The sequence below is a fragment of the Oncorhynchus mykiss genome, chromosome 16, assembly GCF_013265735.2.
Source record: "Oncorhynchus mykiss isolate Arlee chromosome 16, USDA_OmykA_1.1, whole genome shotgun sequence".
NCBI lineage: Eukaryota > Metazoa > Chordata > Actinopteri > Salmoniformes > Salmonidae > Oncorhynchus > Oncorhynchus mykiss.
Genome location: NC_048580.1, coordinates 25,025,331 through 25,049,715, shown reverse-complemented (window position 1 = coordinate 25,049,715; position 24,385 = coordinate 25,025,331). Strand labels below are relative to the sequence as shown.

The 24,385-nt window shown below is 42.3% G+C and overlaps 2 protein-coding genes and 1 non-coding gene across 22 annotated transcripts in view; 1 reads left to right on the top strand and 2 right to left on the bottom strand.

The window, feature by feature from the left end:
- The window catches only part of mapta (microtubule-associated protein tau a), a 47,294-nt gene extending 43,270 nt beyond the window's left edge, over window positions 1-4,024 (bottom strand). For 19 of the 20 annotated variants that reach the window (XM_021565353.2, XM_021565364.2, XM_021565363.2 and 16 more), the window contains exon 1: window positions 3,805-3,960. The gene's annotated coding sequence lies outside the window, so the exon portion shown is untranslated. Of the gene's footprint in view, window positions 1-3,804 lie in introns of all 20 variants that reach the window. The other variant, XM_021565361.2, reaches the window with a different exon arrangement.
- An 11,700-nt stretch (window positions 4,025-15,724) lies between these two features.
- On the top strand, window positions 15,725-24,159 carry ghrhr2 (growth hormone releasing hormone receptor 2). The gene is made up of 13 exons (XM_021567333.2): window positions 15,725-15,778; window positions 16,183-16,303; window positions 16,496-16,603; window positions 16,693-16,805; window positions 17,255-17,352; window positions 17,917-18,049; window positions 22,401-22,554; window positions 22,646-22,706; window positions 22,927-22,993; window positions 23,093-23,187; window positions 23,512-23,641; window positions 23,916-23,957; window positions 24,067-24,159. The coding sequence occupies exons 1-13, from the start codon at window positions 15,725-15,727 to the stop codon at window positions 24,157-24,159; spliced, it is 1,269 nt and encodes a 422-aa protein (XP_021423008.2).
- trnaa-ugc lies at window positions 18,317-18,387 on the bottom strand. Its single transcript has one exon. It is a non-coding gene; the product is annotated as a tRNA-Ala (tRNA).
- Window positions 24,160-24,385: the final 226 nt, after the last annotated feature.

Here is a 24,385-nt window from a genome sequence, read left to right as displayed (position 1 = left end):
ATAGCGTAGGGCATTTAGGGTACAGGCCGGTGCTGATGGTGGCCGATAACACCCAGCAACAGTCAACAAAAGTTTGAAAGTTTAATGTGTAAAACCAGCAAATCAAATTGTTTGGGGACAGACTTGGTGGAGACAACCGAGCACTGAAGGTGTTCCTTGGTAAAGATTGCCACTCCACCACCTTTGGATGATCTGTCTTGTCGAAAAAGGTTATAACCAGAAAGGTCAACATCAGTGTTCAAAACACTCTTTCATAACCATGTCTCAGTAACGACCAACACATCTGGATTGGGGCTGTGAATCCACACTTTCAATTGATCCATTTTAGGTAATACGCTTCTAGTGTTAATGTGCAGAAAAACTAGGTTTTTACGAGAGCACAAATCAGTGAAGCAGATATCAGAGCACAAATCAGAATTCGGGCTAGTAGTTGGGCCAGGGTGTACATGCACATTTCCAGATATCATCAACAGTAATACAATCAGGGCACGGCAGAGGACAGGGAGAGCTCTGCAGTGTTGACTTATAACATTTGGCAACAAGATCATATTGTACAGCAATTTCATCAGGTAGCATGAATACAAAACTGGCGAGAGGTGGTTTGAATAGGACAGGAGGCCAAGAGTCTGTGTAACCAATAGAGAGTCAGAGTCCAGAGTATGGGAACAAACATAGACTGTTCCACTGTTGGGTCAAGAAGTAAGTTCATAGTCAAAAAAGCACGCAGGAGTCATGAGGCAAATAGCATAAAGCACAAGCGAAAAACATAACAACTTGGGGCTAGCCATTGTAAGTGCAGAGTCACTCGCCTCAACAGTGCATGTGTGCTGGGGATGAGCGAAAGCTGGGGAGAGAGGGGGGAGTGTAGCGGGGGTACCTATACCAGACAGGGAAAGACAGGCCAGGGCAGACAGTGAACAGAACGCCAGGTGGAATCCATGCAGCAGTGCAGCAGGCAACGGGAGAAGGTGTCACACCCACTTGGGAGAAGCTTTTTTCGGGAGGCAGATTCCTTGTAGAGAATCCCTGCTAGCTAGCTAACGTAGCTAGCAAGTCTCTGTCCGTCTTTTCTACATTTATCCAACTAATTCTATATTTTTGCAGAACTCAGGAGCCCATGCTCTCTGAGTTGAAAGGAATATTTTTAATTAGTAGGCCTACTAAAGGCTATTCTAGACAGTCTGTCGCCACCTGAAACTCTTGAATTGATCCTGATCACCCCTACACCATTTGGGTTCCAACCTGGTCTCATAGAATAGACGTAACATAATATATGTAAATCCTTGATGATAAATGTGTATGCTATGTTACATTTGGTATGGTTACATAAGACAGATAAGGCTAAAAGGAAAGTAGGGTGGTTGGTCGGGGTGGATGGGTTGACATATAACGCAAACGTCTAGATTCCCAAAGGTTGCGTGTTTGAATCACATCACGGACAACTTTAGGATTTTATCTAATTAGCTAATGTTAAACTACTTACCTTTTTTTTGCTCATTCTTAACATATAATACGAATTGTAATTCATAACATATCATACAAAATGGGTGATGGACATCCACTAATGAATACATACAATACGAAACGTAACATATCGTAGTAAATGGAGTGTCTTGGTTTATGTACAGAATAATACGAAATGCTCTGAGACCAAGATGCAGCGTTCAAGTCAATTCCATTTGAATTCAAAGCTGGAAAGAAATCCATACTGAAAATTGTTTTATTTCAAATTCATAAGGTGACTGGCGGAAACTGTGACAATTTATTTTATTAATGAATTGAATTTGAATTCATATCCTGAAGTAGCTGATTTTCTGCTTTAGCCTATAAACCTTTGGAGAACTTTTGGATGGTTTCTTCAACAGGAAGGAATTTGTTGGGTTGCCCTCTCTCCCAATTTGGGTGCGAGAGTTGTTTTGATAAATCATTCTAATTGGTTGCTGTAATTAACTTAAAGCATTCAAGTTCAAATCAATTACATTTATCAAGGATTTGTCTGTCAGCTTTGTGGAGTATTGGAACACAGGTTCCTCTGCAAATATAAACGCAAATACCAGAACTACCAGTAGGCTACATTCCATTAGTGCCAGTGCATCAATACTGCTGTAGAAACTTGCAGCTGGGTGTATCAACACCTCCACACATGACCAAAAACATGTAAATTCGTCCACTATTTTCCATATTTTTGCAAGCGTGCCTATAGGCTACTGTAACCTATGAGTTTACATGTCGATGTTGCAATGGCTTTCATTCAATTTACAGACCATGCAATCCATTTTACAGAATGCAATCCATTTTATAAAAGTCTTCCTAATGCTTTCTCGATTTTATAAATTGACATTTCATTCTCATTGTTATATTGCATATAGGCAATGTGCACCGGTGCAAACGGTTGGTTTTGCCCGATCAGACTGTTCCATCTTTGCATCGCCGCCGCTCCTCGAGACAGGAGAAGAGAGGAAAGGCGTGTCCGTGGAATGAAATGGAGACTTGGCTACTACTGACATCCATTCTAACCATTTCATACCAAGCCGCTGATTAAACCCACAGCAATTGATGACACGTGTCATCGATTGCCTCAAGTATTTTCCTTCCAAGAGGGAGGCTGGCATACAATAGGCTTGTCATTGTCTAGATTCTACTCAAGGCGAATATAATGCGCTCATGGATTTTGTGCACGCCTCATTTCAATAGATTAGACCCCTCGACCAACACAAGCGGATTATTGAGCTAAACAAACCCATCACCCATATGTGTAAAATCAGATGACCAGCCACACTGCTGCAATGGCTGCATGTCTTCTCAAAGGTTTGACTGCTCTGCACACGGAGGAAAGGGCGGAATTGCATACCATTGGTACAATATTAATCAACTAGAAATGGGTATGGCTTTTCTGTTGAGTGCAGGCTATGGAAAATTCGCACCATTTTTGTTCAGTCGCTCACGAATTTTTTTTTTTTTACAATTTGATAAACCCTAATTATGCAAATATCTAATGATGAAAATAAAAAAATATATTTGAGGCACAATAACCGGGCAAGCTTTTCGTTGTTGACTCCCAACGATGCCATGTTTTGGTAGGGCCTCGGATGTAAGGAACATGCAAAACATCCAGAAAAAAACGCACTGTTTACCTACAAATAGGTAGCCGACTGTTCCGTGTTATAGATATAGTCACTACAAATTGCAGACCAGAAAAATGTCAGGAATAATTTGCTGTCCTGAAGAGTGTAAATGGCATCAAATGATGTCGAATCACTTGTATCCTCATAATAATGCCATTGTAAATATTTGATGGATTATCCTTGTTAAAATGTTTTTTTAATCATATGGCGACAACACATTCTTGTTCTTCCGTGCAATCGATGACACTGAGAAATTGTGATTTTAGAATAGCCTATGGCGAGGACATGTCTTACATTGCGCGTAACGATAAATAATGGCAGATACAAAAAAACATGTTTGTGTATTGTTGCATGATGAACACTCTAAAACCAATAACAATAATGCGCATATGTATTCAGACTACAAGTCTATGCAAACTGGATTTTTGGCACAATATTAGGCCACACTGTTACAATATTACATTTTAATATGAACACAATTTGTATACGTGCCCAACCTCTCCCACCTCATGGAAAAATATAAATGACAAGACCAATTCCGATTGAGAATTACGACGCTTCATTTGACGTTTCATTTGACGCGCATTGCAATCGAGTCCGCATTGCAATAAGATAAAACACGGTGTAATTACAGTGGATTTGGGTCAAGTAAATAATATAATTATCTAGGTTTCCTTACCTGTGTGCAGACAGTGTGGTTGTTTCTACAGCTGCACAGTTGTTCACAGAGCGCACAGTCGTCAGACGCAGTTAACCAAGATGCCATAACGGGAGGCAGTCGCCAGAGAGCAGCAGATTTGTGATGGTGTCTCGAAGTGTCTGTCTGCCTGGCTCTGCCTGATCATTGAAGTAACAGTCGTATGCATACCAGCCAAATTATTCCGTACCATAAAGTCATATTTATCAATCATACAATAACCCCAATTACACTTGGCATTAAATGATTTGACAGGCAATTTACTGAAAGTACATAATAGGGGACTCTTTACAAAAAACGGAGTGGGACTCAGACACTTGTGGTACTGTTCTATCGCCCTCTCTGCCCTCCCTGTGGCATTTATTGCCACACACCCAGTGCCAACTTTTACACTGACTTGACAAACCAGTCAGCACCAGTAGCAGGGGATTTATTCACAGACAGTCAGAAACTCTATATAAATTTTGAACCAACTAACTCTTGGCTTGCCAACAAAAAATGTCCCCCTCTCCCTCTCCCCCACACCCATCTTTCCTTCTCTCTCTCCTCCCACTTTCCCGCTCTCCTTATCCTTTCTCCTCGCTCTGGAAATGTGCCAAACCTTTTTCCCTCTCTCTGTCTCTGCCTCGCTCTCTCTCTTTCTCTCTCTCTGCCTCTCTCTCCCCCTTTCACCCCTCCCTCTTTTCTCCTTCTCAGCTCTCCCTCTCTTCCTCTGCCCAAACCCCTCTCACACTCTCTCCGTCTCTCCCCTCCTATTCCCCTATCTCCCAACCCCTTCCCCTCTCTCCCAACCGCTCTCTTCTATCTCTCTCTGGAATTCTGCCCAGAACAACATCTGCCACTAGTTTTCCAGCTTAAGATGATTTGGATTTGTCCTGGGCGGGACTTCACTGTCTCAGCCAAGGTGCTTCTGTAAGTCCTCATCAGACTAACCCTAAGAACCTCAGACCATTCTTTTAAATGGGGAGGCAGGGTAGCCTAGTGGTTAGAGCGTTGGACTAGTAACCGAAAGGTCATATCCCTGAGCTGACAAGGTACAAATCTGTCATTCTGTCCCTGAACAGGCAGTTCCTGTTCCTCTTATTGAAAATAAGAATTGGTTCTTAACTGACTTGCCTAGTTAAATAAAGGTAATAAATAAAAAATCCTGGGTCAGCACTCTAGCACTCTGCCTCCAGGAAACACTGTCAACAGTAGAGTGGGCCCTTGCAATAAGACATCCAAAGGAACATCCAAAGGAACTAAACACATGACAACAATATATGGCTGTAATACGGGCTATATCTTCCTGCAATTGCCCATTCTTGTTAACACTTTAACAAAATCAAACACACTTGGAATGTGTGTTTGATTTATATATATATATTTTTTGTTGTAGTTTATAGACAGTTCATTATTAGTTAATAAGTTGTTTTGTCAATCTTATTTTCACCAAAAGATTGTTTTACTAATGTAGACATGCTGATTACTTTTCAATCTTTAGCTTATTTTTGTGCCCCCCCCCCAAAAAAATGCACACCCTTTGCCTTATTTCAGATTAAACCATGTTTATAGACACCATCACAACAAGTTTGGTGATAAAGTGGTTTATGTGTGTGTACTTAATTAATTGTCCATGTCTTGGAGAATATCCAGATTCACACATTGTAGTGTACCAATAGGTGGCATGGCATTCATGCTTTACAGTCTGTTTCACATACCTCAAATTTATGTTGAACAGCCTATGCATGAAGCTATGATAATTCTAGAACTGAGTGGACCGATCATAAATACAGTGTGTACATATGGAAAACTGTCTCTGGTTGAAGCATGTTTGCCCATGGTAGAAATGTGCACATTGGACCTGAATGACCATCCATTCAGGAGATATAGGTCCTCAAAGTTGGCCCATTTAGCCTTTTTTTTGAACCCCCTTACGCAACCACGAAACATCCATATCTTGGTCATCGATTAAGATAAAAGGTTGATTTTGATATATTTGAATGCTTACAAACAAGATTTTCATGCAGTTGTATAATGTCTGCAATATATATATACCTTTTTAAATAAAAATGGTCATTTTTAAATATTTGATGTCAATTATCTAAAAACGCTTAAGCTCAAGAGTAAGATGTGTCTCAACTGGTGGCGGGCACAACACAAACACAGACGATGATGTAAATCAGGGTCTAAGCTACAACATACTGTATGTGAATATAAAATATATATATACACATCTCTTTATGCGTTTTTAGATCATTGACATTAAAGGGAAGAAAATGACATAATTTTTACTGAAACATTTTTTTCCAAGAAGTTATAAAATAGTTTGACATACCCGTTTGTAAGCTTTCAACCAATGTCAAACTCAACAGTTTAACTTTTTTTCAGTGGTGAAGACATGGATGTCTCGTGGTAGGGTGGGGTATGCAAAATGGGTCAGCTTTGAGGACCTCTCTCCTGAATGTTCTGGCATTCAGATCCAAAAAGTCCCTTTCTGATCTGTTGCATTCTAAAATGAGATCGAATTCAAATGGAACGACCCAGCAGTTACATTTCTTCAACCCCGTCCCTCTAAAACAGTGGAGCGCGGTGGCCGCGTTGTTATTGTTCAACACAAACTGTATGATGACGTAACCAATGGTTAACAAACTAAATGGTTATACGTAGACCTAAAATTGTTACTGACATATTCAGTTATATTAGGCCTTTTCACCAAGAAACATAGAATGCAACAAAAAATATATATGAAGCTATAGTGTAAAGTAGATTGACTATACACTTTCTCTGTTGTAGTACTTTGCAACGCATTCCAGCATAAAGCAGTGGAAAGGGATTCAGCATGGATGTCCTGTGAGAGTTCTTCACATTCCCAGTGGATGCAGAATCAGTGCTGGAGCTCTCCTTCAGCAGCTGTCTTGGCATTCCCCTTGAGAAAATAATACTTTTACTGTTCCGCGGCTAAAGGGAACACTTTCAGTAGATCACATTTTCTCTAATGATGGATATGTTCATAATTTGAAGTGATGAACAGCAGTAGCACTGAGTTGAGAGTAGGATTTGAAACGTGTAATGACACTTCAAAGGAACGTTTACAGTAAATGCTTACATTGATATTTAAAACACTTTTGAGGGAATAGTGTCTTTGACATGATGTAGAATGAGAGGGAATGGTCAGGATAGACATGTTCCCCTCATGGCTGTTCTTCTGGTAGACCTCCTGTTTGTGTGGTGATCCACAGTAGATATTTCTCACAACCCGAATAAAAAAAATGTATATTTTGTTTATTTAATATAATTAAATGACAATGACCCTTGTTCAACTTACCTGGCTGATCACCTGACATGATATGTTTGACAAAAGCTGAAAAATAAAAATAAATGTATATCACATGAGGCTGGTGGGATGAGCTATATGAGGACGGGCTCATTGTAATTGCTGGAATGGAATACATGGAACTGAACCGTGTGTGTGTGTGTGTGTGTGTGTGTGTGTGTGTGTGTGTACTCTGAAGCACTAGGTGCAGCTTTGTTGCCTATCTTGGCCAGGGCGCTCTTGAAAAATAGATTTTAATCTCAATGAGCCCTTCCTCGTTAAATAAATAAAATAAAATAAACAAGAGATGCAATATGTAACTTTTTGGGCGACACGAACAAATTCACATAGAAATGTGTGTCCTAGATCTGTAATTCACATCGAAAGCAAATCAAAGCAGATGTAGATCTGTTCTATGTGAGATATTTCTATGCTTCCCGTTTTTAAGTTTAGTTTTTGTACCTTTCGGTTTTGTATAACCAACTTCAAAACAGTTGAAAATACAATATTTTTGGTGATGGAAAATATTTCACAGCAATTCTCTACACCATACTTGATTGTTTTGTCACAACTGAAATTAGGCGAACGATTAGAATTTTAGCAACCAGAAAGCAACCAGGAGCGATAACTGCATAGTACATCTTTAATTGTAATAATGTAGAATTCCATTCATTCCTATGCAGGATTGCTCCTAATGGGGAGTGCCAAAATGGCCGACCGGTGGCTTCAAAGCCTCTAAATACCTCTCAATACATAGCATCAGCAATCCAAGGTTTATATTGACTCGTATATGGGTTGAACATGGCAGATTTCGGCACTAATAACCATTTATCGGATCATCAAGAACTTCAAGGAGAGTGGGTCTATTGTTGTGAAGAAGGCTTCAGGGCACCCAAGAAAGTCCAGCAAGCGCCAGGACCGACTCCTAAAGTTGATTCAGCTGTGGGATCGGGGCACCATCAGTACAGAGCTTGCAGGCAGGTGTGAGTGCAACTGCACGCACAGTGAGGCAAAGACTTTTGGAGGATGGCCTGGTGTCAAGAAGGGCAGAAAGAAGCCACTTCTCTCCAGGAAAAACATCAGGGACAGACTGATATTCTGCAAAAGGTTTGGACTGCTGAGGACTGGGGTAAAGTCATTTTCTCTGATCCCCTTTCCGATTGTTTGGGGCATCCGGAAAAAAGCTTGTCCGGAGAGTACAAGGTGAGCGCTACCATCAGTCCTGTGTCATGCCAACAGTAAAGCATCCTGAGACCATTCATGTGTGGGGTTGCTTCTCAGCCAAGGGAGTGGGCTCACTCACAAATTTGCCTAAGAACACAGCCATGAATAAAGAATGGTACCAACACATCCTCCGAGAGCAACTTCTCCCAACCCTCCAGGAACAGTTTGGTAACGAACATTGCCTTTTCCAGCATAATGGCGCACATAAGGCAAAAGTGATAACTAAGTGGCTCGGGGAACAAAACATTGATATTTTGGGTCCATTGCCAGGAAACTCCCCAGACCTTAATCCCATTGACAACTTGTGGTCAATCCTCAAGAGGCGGGTGGACAAACAAAAACCCACAAATTCGGACAAACTCCAAGCATTGATTATGCAAGAATGGGCTGCCATCAGTCAGGATGTTGCCTGGAAGTTAATTGACAGCATGCCAGGGCGGATTGCAGAGGTCTTGAAAAAGAAGGGTCAACACTGCAAATATTGACTCTTTGCATCAACTTCATGTAATTGTCAATAAAAGCATTTGACACTTATGAAACGCTTGTAATTATACTTCAGTATTCCATAGTAAAATCTGATAGAAAATATCTAAAGACACTTTGTGAAAATGTATATTTGTGTCATTCTCAAAACATTTGGCCACGACTGTACTCATGACTCCTTTCTATGTGCACCAAAATTACCATCTGTTTCTCTGAAATGTCTCGTGAAGCCTAACACTGTAAGATCGTATTCTATCATTTAGCTAGTCATGTTGACAATAGAACAAGCTTTCAAATCATGCCTGTCTGTCACGATCGTTTGAAGAATATTCGGGCCAACGTGCAGTGTGATCTGGGTTCCACATCTTTATTTCGAAATAAATTAACCACATAACAAAATAATAAAACTAACGAAACGTGACGACAATGGAGTGCTAACATACAACTAACCATAAACAATATCCCACAAAACACAGGTGGAAAAAATGCTACTTAAATATGAACCCCAATTAGAGACAACGATAGCCAGCTGCCTCTAATTGGGAATCATACCAAACATTAACATAGAAAACAAAACTAGAACCTCACATAGAAAATATAAACTAGATTAACCCCCCAGTCACGCCCTGACCTACTATAAAGGCTCTCTATGGTCAGGACGTGCCACCGACTGACCCAAATTGTGATTTATAATGGAGCTTTTTGGGATTGCATAAACAACAACTGAAATTGTGTGATGGCGGGGAGGCAGTGTTGTGTTCCAAACGAAACGACTACAAATGTGCTTGCTCTAGCTCATCAACTGCATAGCTAGAAGAGCTCCAAAAAGTACCCCGGTTGGAGGTCCTGAGTGCTCTGTGTCACAAAAATTATGTTCTCAATGTTCATAAACTGAACTTCAATTAAAGTACTCTGTCTGTTACCAACAGTTTGTTCTTATTGAAATGAAACAGACAGAGACCAGTCTACAAAAGTCAGAATGTTTATTTATGAGAGCTCTGCTGTGCATATACAAAGACGTTCCTTTTATAATATTCTCTTAACCTACGCACATACATACACACTAACATTAGGATTTTTTCCTGAAGTCTCACCACAGTTTATTACCATTAAACTGACAGTTCCAGTCCCCCCCAGATATGGGAAACATGGAGGGTCTCTCTCTGTCCTATTTTATCTCCCCAGAGTTACAGCCGGGTCGGTTCAAACATAGGTTAATGCGTCCCTTCGTTCTCTTTCAACACACACATACATTCCTTTCTTCCAGGTCCATGTTACATAACCTCTTTCTTCTGAACAAACATTATTTATCATTATAGAAAAACAGGGTAGAATTCTGTTAGGTATAGTTCTATGTTAAATGTATATCATTTAGTCACTATTCATAAAATTCCTAACACCCTGGAGCAGGTTTTCATCAATAATCTCTCTGTACCTTTCTCCGTTCATCTTTCCCTCATTCCGGACTAGTCTCCTGGTCCATGCCACTGATAAACATCCACACAGCATGATGCTGCCACCACCATGCTTCACCATAGGGATGGTGAAGGTTTCCTCCAAACGTGACGCTTGCCATTCAGGCCAAAGAGTTCAATCTTGGTTTCATCAGGCCAGAGAATCTTGTTTTTTAGGTGGCTTTTGGCAAACTCCAAGCGGGTTGTCATGTGCCTTTTACTGAGGAGTGGCTTCCGTCTGGCCACTCTACCATAAAGGCCTGATTGGTGGAGTGCAGCTCTGGACACACGGGAGCACCTGTAGGGAGGAGACAGAGAGACAGCCTGGTGCGTGGGGCTGCCACAGGCCCCACCAGGCTGGGGAGACCTCCAGGAGGCTTGGTGTTAGGAGGAGGCACCTGAAGGACCGGGCTGTGAGGGAGCACTGGAGCTCTGGTGCGCAGCCTTGGCACCACTCCACCCGGCTGGATAACTACTCTAACCCGGACCCTCCAGAGTGCAGGCACAGGTTGAACCGGGCTGTGGGTAAGCACGGGAGATCTAGTGCCTACTACACGCACCTCTCCCTTAGGCTCCACTCCCACATTTGCCTGGCACGAGCGGAGCGCAGGCATAGGACGCACTGCACCCTCCCAGCGCACCGGAGACACAGCACGCAGAGCCAGCGCAGGATACATTGGACCGAAACAACATACCGGCGACCAGACACACTGAGCAGGCACCATACGCCCTGGTTGGATGCTCACACTCGCATGACACTCGGGGGCTACCCTATAGCGCACCGGGCTATGGACACGTACTGGCGACACCGTGCACTTAACCGCATAACACGGTGCCTGACCAGTAACGCGCTGCTTATAATAATCACGAGGAGTGAGCTCAGGTCTGCTACCTGGCTTAGCCCCACACCTCGTGTGCCCCCCAATTGTTTTGGGGGGGGGCTGCCTCTCGTACCTGTCGCACTGCCGTGCTGCCTCCTCATATCGCCGCCGCTCAGCTTCCGCTGCCTCTCGTACCTGTCGCACTGCCTCCTCATATCGCCGCCACTCAGCTTCCGCTGCCTCCAGCTCTGCTTTGGGGCGGCGATATTCCCCAGCCTGTGCCCCGGGTCCTTCTCTGTTCAAAATCTCCTCCCATGTCCAGGACTCTTGTGATGCTGGCCGCTGTTGTTGCTGCTGCTGCTGTCACTGTCTGTTACCACGCCACTTGGTCCTTGGTTGGTGGGTGTTTCTGTAAAGGCTTTCCTCCTCTTCTTCTGAAGAGGAGAGGCGAGAAGGATCGGAGGACCAATATGCGGCTTGGTAAGTGTCCATGGTTCTTTTAATAAGAAATACCTAACATGAACACAACTGAATACAAAAACAATAAACGTGAAAACGAACGAAAACCAAAACAGTACCGTGTGGTGAAAAACACAGACACGGAAACAAACAAACAGTGAAACCCAGGCTACCTAAGTATGATTCTCAATCAGAGACAACTAATGACACCTGCCTCTGATTGAGAACCATACTAGGCCGAAACATAGAAATCCCAAAATCATAGAAAAACAAACATAGACTGCCCACCCCAACTCACGCCCTGACCATACTAAATAATGACAAAACAAAGGAAATAAAGGTCAGAACGTGACATTCTGTCTTTAACTAGTCTTCCGTTGAGGTTCACCGTTAGCTAGACATCTTTTCGTACAGAAATTGATATTTGATTGGGCCCTGTTGTAATGATTCTCCCAATGTATGGAAAAGGCTGTAAACTGTAGTCAACACTGGTTAATGCTGGTCGTCTAGGGGATGGAGAGGGGGTGATTGGATGGATCACTCTTTCATTTCCAACAACATGGATAGTATGGCTTCATTGTCTGCCCCTTTGGACTGTGAGGTGTGCCAGTTACATTCCATAGGGTTATGTGGCGCTGTTACAGTTAAGAAACACACAGTGCAGCATGTCTGGACATGGAAATTAGGGCAAACCAAACATCTAATGTTCATGTATTTTTTATCCTGGAAATTCTTGAAAAAAGGATTAGGTACAATCAGTCTGACATGTTGTATGTGCTTAATTGATATTATATCAAATCGTGTTCACGTTTTAGTCCATTTCACAGTATTGTGCATAATTTACAGTATATTACAATGTCGCTCTATTCAGAACATTCCTCTTTATAATCCCCCTTTGCTCGAAATAATTGATGAAGCCTTGATGAGCAGTGTCCTGATTCCCTCATGATGTTGTGACATTCAAAAGTGCTTGAGGTGGCACAGGAATGTAATACACTAGTCTGGATAGAGTCTTCATCAAGCATGGCACTTTAAATTATATCTACATCAGTAGGTGTCGAAATGTATCTACATTAGTAGGTGTCTAAATAGCTTATTTGTATTTGCTGGTTAGATACCATATTCACAAAGCCCGTATTCACAAAGCCTCTCAGAGTGGGAGTGCTGATCTAGGATCAGGTCCCCCTGTCCATGTGCAATCTTATTCATTATGATCTAAAAGGTAAAACTGATCTTGGATAAGCAATCCTACTCTGTGACGCTTTTTAAATACGGGCCCAGGCCATTGAGAATTGACCTTTTGGTTTTGACTTGCTCAGCACTTTAATGACCTCTGCATTAGTTGGGTTCTGGCCCAGGGCACACACTGGGCAAAGGTGATCTTTACATGACTAATGCCATACTCAGCCTACTGACATAAACGTATTCACTGCTAAATCATTGTTGTAATGCAGTTTTTATGTCCAATCATTGGTTCTCTGACTTTAAACATTTTAAGTCAGATGTTGTTGATGCAGCAGGGATGTAGTGGTGGGCTCATTCTGGTAAAAAAATAAAAAAAAATAAACTATCCTTCGCTTCTAGTATTCACCTTTGTTTTCGTTCCCATTTCACCATGTAGATATTCCAGTTAAGTTTCCATAGTGCATCTTTCTTTCCCAATGAGATTCCAAATGATTTAATCAAATGTAATTTAGAGATATAGGTACAGTTGGTAATCGCTGCAAAGACGGAACATTGAAAAGAAAGTAAGGTTCCAAGTAAGTGTCCAGTCACTGCTGGCTGATGGAGACATGGTAACAATCTCTTGACTAACAAAAATATGGACGTGCATTTGGATGTGCTTAAAAATTAAAAATAAACTTCTGGGCCTCCCGAGTTGTACAGCGGTCTAAGGCACGACATCGCAGTGCTTGAGGCGTCACTACAGACCCGGGTTCGTTCCCGTGCTGTGTCACAACTGGTCGTGGCCGGGAGTCCCATAGGGTGGCACACAATTGGCCCAGTGTCGTCCGGGTTAGGGGAGGGTTTGGCAGGGGGGACTTTACTTGGCTCATCGTGCTCTAGCGACTCCTTAAGGCGGTCCGGACGCCTGCAGGCTGACTTTGGTCATCAGTTGAACAGTGTTTCCTCCGGCACATTGGTGCGGCTGGCTTCCGGGTTAAGTTGATGGGTGTCAAGAAGTGCGGTTTGCCTGGTCATGTTTCGGGAGGATGCATGACTCGACATTCCCCTCTCCCAAGCCTATTGGGGAGTTTCAGCGATTTAAACAAGATCGTAATTGGATATCACGAAAAAAGGGCTCTTTTTTAAAATAATAGTCTAAACCAAAATTAATTACAGCACATACAATGACCTTCAACTTTAGACTCTGTTGATGTCTCGGGCTCTGGGGCAAGGGCCGAATCAGTAGCAGGTGCTGGAGCAGGGGCCGGATCTGTAGCAGGGGCTGGAGCTTTGCAGGGGCTTAAGTAGGACTTGGTGCTTTAGTAGGGACTGCTGGGCCTTTAGTAGAGGCTGGCACTTTAGTAGGGGCTTTGGCTTTAGTATTGGCTTTGGCTTTAGTAGGGGCTGGGGCTTTAGTAGGGGCTGGGGCTTTAGGTGGGACAGGGGCTGTAGCGGCAGCACAGGCCAGGGCTGGACTTGGAGCAGGGGTTGGAGCTGGGTCTACAACTGGAGAGGGGTCTGCGGCTGGGTCTGCGACTAGAGCTGGGTCTGCAGCTGAAGCAGAAATTGAGTCAGGGGCTGTCGCAGGAGCTAGAGCAACATCCTTTGTTTGGGGTTTGGCTCATTAGGTGGCATGACCAAAGAACACAAAATCAAGAATAAAAAATAGAGAGGGTGTGGCAGTGTAGGAGTGAGGTGGTTTCTTTGATAGACACACATGTTGGGACAAACGCCACGCTCTCAATAAGCATATAACCCCCAACACACACACCCGGGGGATGTCTTTAGAAGAAACCATATACAGTATGAGCCCCTGCATGCCGTTACTATATGTTCCATCTATGTACAGTACCATGTTCCATCTGTGTTCCATTGACACACATGGCTAATTTTGGGCTGGGCAACCACCTTAGTGGGGGAATTATTGTTTAGAAAGGATTCCCCGTAATGTCTTACTTTCATTCAAATAGAGGGCAAAAATGCACACCCTAAACCTAAATTGGTGAAGTACAATCTTTTTAGAGGGTTGGATTATTCGAATGGTTAGTCATGACAAAAAGTCCTATAATTGTTAGAAACAAGAGCAATGGTGAACCTCAGCCGTGATGTCTATCGTTCACCCCTTTTCCCCCCTTCTCTCATTTTCACTTACCATTCTCTTGGTGCTCATTTCTTGAATATTGCATGGTTATTTGTTAAATAAGGAGGCCGCTAGACTTTTTTTTACACACTGTCCTTTGCTTGTCATGGTAGAAGGTCCACTGGGAAAGAGACCTATTTGAATAATGGATGAGCTAAGAACCGTGGTCCATCTATGCTGAAAAATACTTCCAAGTCATTACTGTACACATATGTCATTCTCAAAGGTACGTTGGGGTTGTTGTTTTTGTATTTTCAGCATGCATTACGTTTTTGCATGAAAGACACTTCCTTGCCTTTTTACCTGTGTTCGCCAAAGGTAATCTGCATACCTCCCAGGTGATGATGTCATCCTCTTATCTCGGACATGTAAGTTCAGTCATCCCTTAAATCACTTGACTTTACTGCTGCAGAAAGCTCCAATCACGCTCACTCGGGTGGGAAAAAGGGGACAAACAGGTAAACAAGAAAGGTAGCCAGCTCTGCAGGGAAATAAGGAAACAGGACTGAAAGAGACTGCATTTGCATACACTACCTCCTTCACCATGACTGTTTGGTGTCTGTTTGGAGATCACCACAGACATGTCTGGAGCATTTTGAGAACTGTTAAAGCCACTGTGAGGATTTTGATTGGCTTTTAAGTAATAATATGGTTTGACATGGCGGGTTGACGATGGACTAAGTAACCCTGAAAACTAGGCTATACCATTTGGGAGGTGGCCATGAACTCTTAACCATCTGCCAAATAAGGAGGAAACACTTCTTTGCATGTGAAGCTGAGACTGCAAGAGGGACCATAAAGACCGAATTAAACGTTACCTGCTTTGAGTATGTTTACAAGGCATATAAACACAAGGAACATGGACATCAAGTTGGTCGCCATATTTTTCATCCTTGTTTGTAGTGTAAGGGTGGTAAGTGCATTTGGGTTCAAAATGTTTGTATTTACAGCACTCGAGTTAATGACTGTAGTATTATATACTTTGACGGTTATGCTTGCCTGTCTATTATTCTAGTGCTGGGTCTCCAGGAGTAATCATTATGAAACCCTGATCTAGAGGATACATAAACAATGCTGCATTAACAATTATCTTGAAAGAGTTCAAATTGTTAGCTAAAAGAGTTTGAATGTGTGTGTTTATTATCCGATGTACGGTAAAAAAAAATGAAAATAGTAATAAATACTGTATATTAGATGGACGTGCAGACAGCTGGTGAAATGGATCAATGTATTTCTGTCTGTCGGTGTCCGTCCATCCGTCCTTCTGTCTGTCTGCCTTCTTGTATCTGTACGTCCGTCCGTCTTCCTGCCACTCAGATCAGGACCACTCATCCTGAATGCTCCATTGTCCTCCACCTCTTGGAGAAAGAGGGCGAGTGCAAACTCCAGATGAGGAACACCAAGGCACTGTCCTTGTCAACTCCTAATAACACTACAGGTAGCTCTCTCTCCAATGAGAATGGCATTCATTTGTAGAAAAAACAGAGGGGGACATCTTTACATGTTTAACATCCCTTTGCTTTATTTTTAAGATACATTCATAAAAAATAACTTGTGCATTCAACCTGTTTTTTTTCTTCTTTCCGCCATCGTTTACTGCTTGTTTATAACTTTGTGTGGGAAATGACAGGTTGTCTGGTGGAGTGGGATGGTGTGAGCTGCTGGCCCGCAGCCCTAAATGGGGAGAGCCTCTCCGTATCATGTCCTCTGATCCTCTTGAAGCCAGACTCTCCCCCAGGTACAATAAATCACCCAACTCATAACATCATCCACCATCTCATCCATTTAAACAATATATATTTGAAATCTGTGATATTTTCTTTACAGCTCTAATCACACGCAACTGCACCCCCGAAGGATGGAGTAAGCCAAGCTTGCCATATTACAAAGCCTGTTACTTTGAGGACAGCAGTGAAGAAGAGGAGGAGACTGGGGATAAGGTAGAGTAGATTTAGTAGCATTTTAAGGTGACACTTTAGTAAAAGGATCATTTCTCACACAAAATCATTATTTACTATCAAGTGTACATGTCAGGTGACATATTTTTTTGTCAAAGTTTGAATAATAATGATATATGATCATCACACCGGGTGCAAATGTAGATAAAGACACAACAAATTGGATACAGCTACGGTACAAAATCTGCCGTTGTCTACTCACTGAAGGTTGGTTGCATTTGGGCACAAGGCGTACAATACAGTGACATGCAAGTCTGTGATTGTTGGCATTTATGAGCACTTGTGACAAATGTTAGACTTTACTCACGAGTAGTCATTATAGCAAATGAATACAAAAATATGCAGGCATGTTTCATTTACATTTTGTCAACTTGGGACCTTTGACTGTTTTTCCGTGAGTATGACAATACATTTTTGATTATTTCTTCAAGCAAAATTACTTTGCTACGGTGAAGATCATTTATACTGTGGGCTATGGGTTGTCGCTGGCATCGCTCTTCATTGCCATTCTGGTCTTCTGTATCTTCAGGTGAGCTTTGACATTTCAGCAAATATAAATCATTCAGAACTAGAACTCAGAATAGCACATTGTGGTAACACTTTAAAATGTTTTTGTCATAACACTACAGTTCAAGTAAAGTGACGCTATATACAGTAATTGCTTCTGATTCAGCTTCCTTTCCTCATCTCCTTTCCTGGTACCACTTCATTTGAAGGTCTGCTGACTATAAATAATATGGGCCGGTTTCTTGGACACAAGTTAAGGCTTTGTAGACTACAAAGCAGGTTGAATGGAGATTTAGCGTTATAGGTGCCTAAAGGCTGTTCACAAATAAAAAGATGCATGGACTGTGCTTATCCTCCTCTATATCACAGGTTGTTACTTTTTTATTACTAATTCAATAACTATCTATAAATGAATAATTAACCATCTATAAATTACTTATATACATACCCTTTATAAAGCCTTTATACGTCGTTAACGCGTTATTTGAATGGTAGACTTTAAGGGTTATAAATGTGTTATGTAGTCCTTATAGGTAGGTACCTTTCAAGTAAAGTTTTACCCATTTGAGTCTGGTGTCTTCCATAGGAAGCTGCTGTGCATCAGGACCTCCATCCACCTCAACCTGTTTTCCACCTTCATCCTCCGTGGCCTGGCCGTGTTTGTTAAGGACGCCGTACTGTTTGCAGACGAAAGCATGGACCACTGCACTGTCTCAACGGTAGGACAATAATCAACTGTGGCCTCTAGATTGTGGAAGGAAGGACATCAACAACAGAAAGTAGGCTTCACAGTATCATTATTATCCCTGTATCATATGGAACCAAGTTCACGTTGGAAATTCTCCTTTATCTAAAAATCCTGCAACGACCAGTGTCAGATCTCAAATTAAGGGGGTATGTAAGAGTATGCATTTTAGTCATTTAGCAAATGCTCTTACCCAGAGTGACTTACAGTAGTGAGTGTATTCTTCAATATTTTTTTATACTGGTCCCCTGTGGGAATCGAACCCACAACCCTGGAGTTGCAAGCGCCATGCTCTACCAACTGAGCCACACCGGACACGCTGAGCTGTACGGGACACACAATACCCCATGTTAGCTTAAGATTTTGAATATAAATAAAACAGACACTGATAATATCAAGCGATCTAGAACAATGCTTAACTCGGCGATGCTTTATGCCAGGGCTGCCAAACCCTCTTCCTGGAGATCTACTGTCCTGTAGGTTTTCAGTCCAACCCTAATTTAGCGTATTCAGCTAGTTAAGGTCAAGGTCTTGTTGAGCAGCTAATTAGTAGAATTGTGTGTGTTAAATTAGGGTTGGACTGAAAACGCACAGGACAGTAGATCTCCAGGAAGAGGGTTGTGCAGCCCTGCTTTAGGCTAAAAAAACATTTAAAAATGCATGAGAAAGACGTGACTCTGATCAAATAAAATACAATTTTATTGGTCACATACACATATTTAGTAGATGTTATTGCGGGTGTAGCGAAATGCTTGTGTTCCAAGCTCCAACAGTCCAGTAGTATCTAACAATTCACAACAATACACACAAATCTAAAAGTAATAGAATTGAATTAAGAAATATATAAATATTAGGACAAGCAATGTCGGAGTGGCATTGACATAAATACAGTAGAATATAATACAGTATATACATATGAAATGAGTAAAGTGAATAGTGTTCCATTATTAAAGTGACCAGTGATTCCATGTCTATGTATGTGGGGCAGCAGCCTCTAAGGTGCAGGGTTGAGTAACCGGGTTGTAGCCGGATAGTGATGGCAATCTAACAGTCTGATGGTCTTGAGAGGGAAGTTGTGTTTCAGTCTCTCGGTCCCAGCTTTGATGCACCTGAACTGACCTCGCCTTCTGGATGGTAGCAGGGTGAACAGGCCGTGGCTCGGGTGGTTGATGTCCTTGATGATTGGTTGGTTGATGCCCTTGTGGGGCCCCTGTGTTGAGGATCAGCGAAGTGGACAGGTTGTTTCCTACCTTGGGGGTGGCTCATCAGGAAGTCTAGAACTCAGTTGCACAGGGCGACGTTCAGTCCCAGGGCCCCGAGCTTAATGATGAGCTTGGAGGGTACTATGGTGTTGAAAGCTGAGCTATAGTCAATGGACAGCATTCTTACATAGGTATTCCTCTTGTCCAGATGGGATTGTGCAGTGTGATGGTGATTGCATCGTCAGTGGATCTATTCGGACAGTATGCACATTGAAGTGGGTCTAGGGTGTCAGGTAAAGTAGAGGTGATATGATCCTTAACTAGCCTCCCAAAGCACTTCATGATGACAGAAGTGAGAGCTACGGGGCAATAGTTATTTAGTTCAGTTACATTTGCTTTCTTGGGCACAGGAACAATGGTGGACATCTTGAAGCAAGTGGGGACAGCAGACTGGGATAGGGAGAGTTTGAATATGTTCAAAACACTCCAGCCAGCTGGTCTGCGCATGCTATGAGGACGCGGCCATGGATGCCGTCTGGGCCGGCAGCCTTGCAAGGGTTAACACACTTAAATGTCTTACGTCGGCCACGGAGAATAAGAGCCCACCCCTGCGAGCGGGCTGTGTTGGTGGCACTGTGTTATCCTCAAAGCAGGCGAGAAGGTGTTCAGCTTGTCCGGGAGCAAGATGTCAGTGTCCGCAACATGGCTGGTTTTCCCTTTGTCATCTGTGATTGTCTGTAGACCCTGCCACATATGCCTCGTGTCTGAGCCGTTGAATTGCGACTCCAATCTCTACTGACGTTTTGCCTGTTTAACTGCCGAATAACTACACTGTTTGTATTCAAAGTCACCTTGCCATGGTTAAGTGCTGTAGTTCGCACTTTCAGTTTTGCGCCAATGCTGCCTTCTAACCACAGTTTCTGGTTTGGATTGGTTTTAGTAGTCACAGTTGGAACTTCACTTCCTGATGACCTCAGTCACCGTGTCGGTGTATACGTCAATATTATTCTCAGAGGCTACCCGGAACATATCCCAGTCCAAGTGATCAAAACAATATTGAAGCATGGATTCCGTTTGGTCAGACCATCATTCAATATACCTTAGCACCTGGTACTTCCTGCTTAAGTTTCTGCCTATAGGAAAGGAGGAGCAAAACGAAGTCGTGATCTGATTTACCAAAGGGAGGGCGGGGGAAGGCCTTGTAGGCATCCCAGAAGTGGGAGTAGCAGCCGTCAAGCTTTTTTCCAGCGCAAGTACTACAGTCAATGTGTTGATAGAACTTCGCTAGCGTTTTCCTCAAAATTTGCTTTGTTAAGCTACAATAAATGCGGCCTCAGGATATGTGGTTTCCAGTTTGCACAAAGTCCAGTGTAGTTCCTTGAGGGCCGTCGTGGTATAGGCTTGAGGGGGAATATACACACCTGTGACTATAACCAAATATAATTATATTGGGAGGTAATGCGGTCGGCATTTGATTGTGAGGTATTCTTAGTCGGGTGAACAAAAGGATTTGAGTTTCTGTACGTTATCATAATCACACGAGTAGTTAATCATGAAACATACACCACCACCTTTCTTCTTCCCGGAGGGTTCTTTATTCCTGTCTGCGCGATGTACTGAGAACACAGCTGGCTATGTAGTTGGGGTCAGCATATCCGGAGAGCCATGATCCGTGAAACAGAGTATGTTACAGTCCCTGATGTCTTTCTGGAAGGAGATCCTCATCCTGAGCTTGTCTACTTTATTGTCCAGAGACTAAACATTAGCAAGTAATATACTCGGAAGTGGTGGATGGTTTGCACGCCTCCTGAGTCGGACTAGAAGTCCACTCTGAATACCTCTTTTCCACCAGTGGTGTCTTGGAGCAGCCTCTGGGATAAATGAAATTGCCCTGGGAGGTACAAATAAAGGATCCAATTTGGGAAAGTCGTAATGTTGGTGAGTTACCGCCGCTCTGATATCCAAAAGTTATTTCTGGCTATATGTAATAACACCAAAAACATTCTTGGCTTATACTGTAAGAAATAACATACAAAAAAACGAAATACTGCAAAGTTGCTTAGGAGCTAGATGCAGAGCTGCCATGTCTGACCGTGCCATCTTTATTGTTGAGCATAAGGCTGTCATTGGTTTTTCGTTATTACATTATCAGATGTAACAAAACTGACAGTAAATGGAAAGTACAGTGCTCTTTTATTTATAAACAGATACAAACACACACACTTAATCCTGCATTAACTGGCCCCTAAATTCAACTATAGCAACCAGACCCTGAACGACAAATAAACAAAACATCTATTTGAGGAGTATGGTTGATCACTGGAACAAATATAGCTGGACAGATCTGTGGTGGATGAGGTGAATTCCCCTCATACCAATGTAAAGCAATTTGATCGTCCTGGAAAATTATTTCCAATAATCCAATCTACTGTTAGTAGTAGCACTATTCAAGCCAATTGATACATCATCATCAATGCCCATTACACTTTCAGTTACTCGTGTTACCTGTTGGTCTACAACGCACCCTGATGCATAAACATCTGAGAACAGCAAAAGTAGTCACCAGAATCAGCAGAACAGCAGCTTGAAGGAATGCCATGGCATCCACAGTGGTAGACATACCAAAGCAATCTGTAGGACCCAGGTGCCCAATAGCATATTTTTGTCTCATGACAAACTCAATCCAGAACATGGCGAGGTCCATGGGAATCATTGCCTGATCCCTGTGCAGCTAGGAGAGCCTCTTTATGTTCTCCCTGTAGGAGGGCTCATGCAGACCTTCCTGTGCTCGGAATGCATGTTAAGGGGTAATAATGCACTCAGATCTTGAGCAAACACGCTGATTGGTTATCATACACATTTGTTTTTCCGGGGGTGGTGAAACTACTCGCTGTTTAGATTTGAAATGTCATTCTACAAATTCTGTGGCTTTTGCTTGTACTACTATGTAACAATGCATTACACATGATTAGATGCTGTATAAAGATAAAAAGTATAAAGAACATTTGTTATTGACTTGTTGAACCGGTGGCCACAGACTGTCAGAATTACTAAATCTAAATGCCTAAGTACTGTACATGTGAGAAAAGTAGTTGTTATTGAAATTTGTTTCCCATCCATTAGGTAACGTGTAAAGCAGCAGTGACTTTCTTCCAGTACTGTGTCTTGGCCAACTTCTTCTGGCTTCTTGTAGAGGGCTTGTACCTGCAAACTTTGCTGGTATTCACCTTTGCACAGAAGAGAAAGCTCTTCTGGTTGTACAGTGGCATAGGCTGGGGTAAGGTGTGTGTGTGTGTGTGTGTATTTGTGTTTGTGAGCATCTGTGCGTGTGTGTGTGTTTATATGACTGTACATTCCATTTCTTCCAGGCACTCCCTCAGTGACCATCATAATTTGGACCCTGCTGAAGAGTCAGTTTGACAATGAAGGGTGAGGCTAGCGAATAACTAGAATAGTTATTTTGTTGTCTACATTAGACATGTACTACTTCTGAAAGTATTGGTATCAATATTCCTTTGTGGAAGTACGTGAAAAGGGCAAATAAAGGGGCCCAAACCAGGGCGAGAAAAGAGAAGACCTACATATTGAATGTGATCGTGTAGTACTGTAATCAACAGTATTCCAGCATTATAACTTCTCTGCCCAACAGATGCTGGGACAACCTTGACAGTGCCTTGTGGTGGATCATCAAAACTCCCATCCTCTTATCTGTCTTTGTAAGACCAAGAAAACACTGTCCATTAATGAATCTTGTTCCATTAATGAATCAAGAGGGTTGAGACTTGGTATCAAACCACTGTTTTTCTCAACCACAGATCAACTTCGTGGTGTTTGTGAACATTAGTAGGATCATCATTCAGAAGACCAAGGCCACAGACCAGAATGGAAGTGAGGGACTTCAGGTCTACAGGTGAGACTGACTGACCACTCATGAGCGCTGAACTGTTAGCATGCACAAAATAAAAGGGCTGGCTCATTTTAACTATTGGCTTGACTCACCCTGTTCCCCCCCATATGTTGATAGAGTGACTGAATTGGGTAGGATTTCAAAAGGGTCAAACTTCCCCAGTGTATTGTAGCATAATTAATGTGGATCCAGGAAGTTCCTCTTTATCTCTCCCTCCCCCTTCCTGTCTCGCTTCTCATGTTTGTCTCCCTTCCTGTCTCGCTCTCACTTCTCATGTTTCTCTCTTTCCCATCCCATTCTCTTTCTCTCCTCTGGTGCCCCCTGCAGGAGGCTGGCGAGATCCACCCTTCTTCTCATCCCTCTGTTTGGAGTGCACTATGTGGTCTTCGCCCTCTTACCTGAGCATGTGGGTGTAGGGGCCCGACTCTCCCTGGAGCTGGTCCTGGGCTCCTTCCAGGTACGAGAGCATTTTAGACTGAGCGGTACTCCAACCCAGCCCTGGAATGGCTATATTTGCAGGTTTTCAATATTCAATTGATCTGATATCAATATTATTAATAATTTAACAGATTCATAACTCATAATTACCTCAATAGGGAAGGCTTAAATGAAAACTAACATAAAATGTCTCTGTTACTTATTTCCTTCTGATAAAACTTTTATTTTCCTCATAAAGGGCTGAAAATATTAAAATAGTGAACAACTATTCATTCGGCTTCATTTAATTACAGGGGTTTATAGTTGCATTGTTGTACTGCTTCTTGAATGGGGAGGTAAGATGTGCCATTTTGTTAACCCTGTGATGTATTTAATTAATCATAATTACATTTACAACAAATAATAGGCTACAAAGTCAATACCTTTATTGTTTTGTTTTTTCAGGTACAAAATGAAATTCGAAAGGCGATGAAGGGGTGTCGTTCTCAGACAGAAAACAATGTCTTCAATCTGGCAACCCAGGACTATGTAGCCTAGACTCAGGGTGGTGATGACTATCTCAGATGGTTTATTATCATTGAATAACCTAAGTCTAAGGACAAATACAGTGCATTCGGAAAGTATTCAGACCCCCTTGACTTTTTCCACATTTTGTTACGTTACAGCCTTGTGAAAAATGTATTAAAAAGATTTTTCACTAATCAATCTACACACAATACCCCATAACAACAAAGTGAAAACAGATTTGGGGGAATTTTAGAAC

Excerpts from the sequence above, each read along its gene's own strand:
- ghrhr2 (XM_021567333.2), top strand. The coding sequence starts at position 15,725 with ATGGACATCAAGTTGGTCGCCATATTTTTCATCCTTGTTTGTAGTGTA. Across the intron at positions 16,806-17,254 it reads AGGAGGAGACTGGGGATAAG|CAAAATTACTTTGCTACGGT; the intron begins GTAGAGTAGATT and ends TATTTCTTCAAG. Across the intron at positions 22,994-23,092 it reads CCATCCTCTTATCTGTCTTT|ATCAACTTCGTGGTGTTTGT; the intron begins GTAAGACCAAGA and ends TCTCAACCACAG.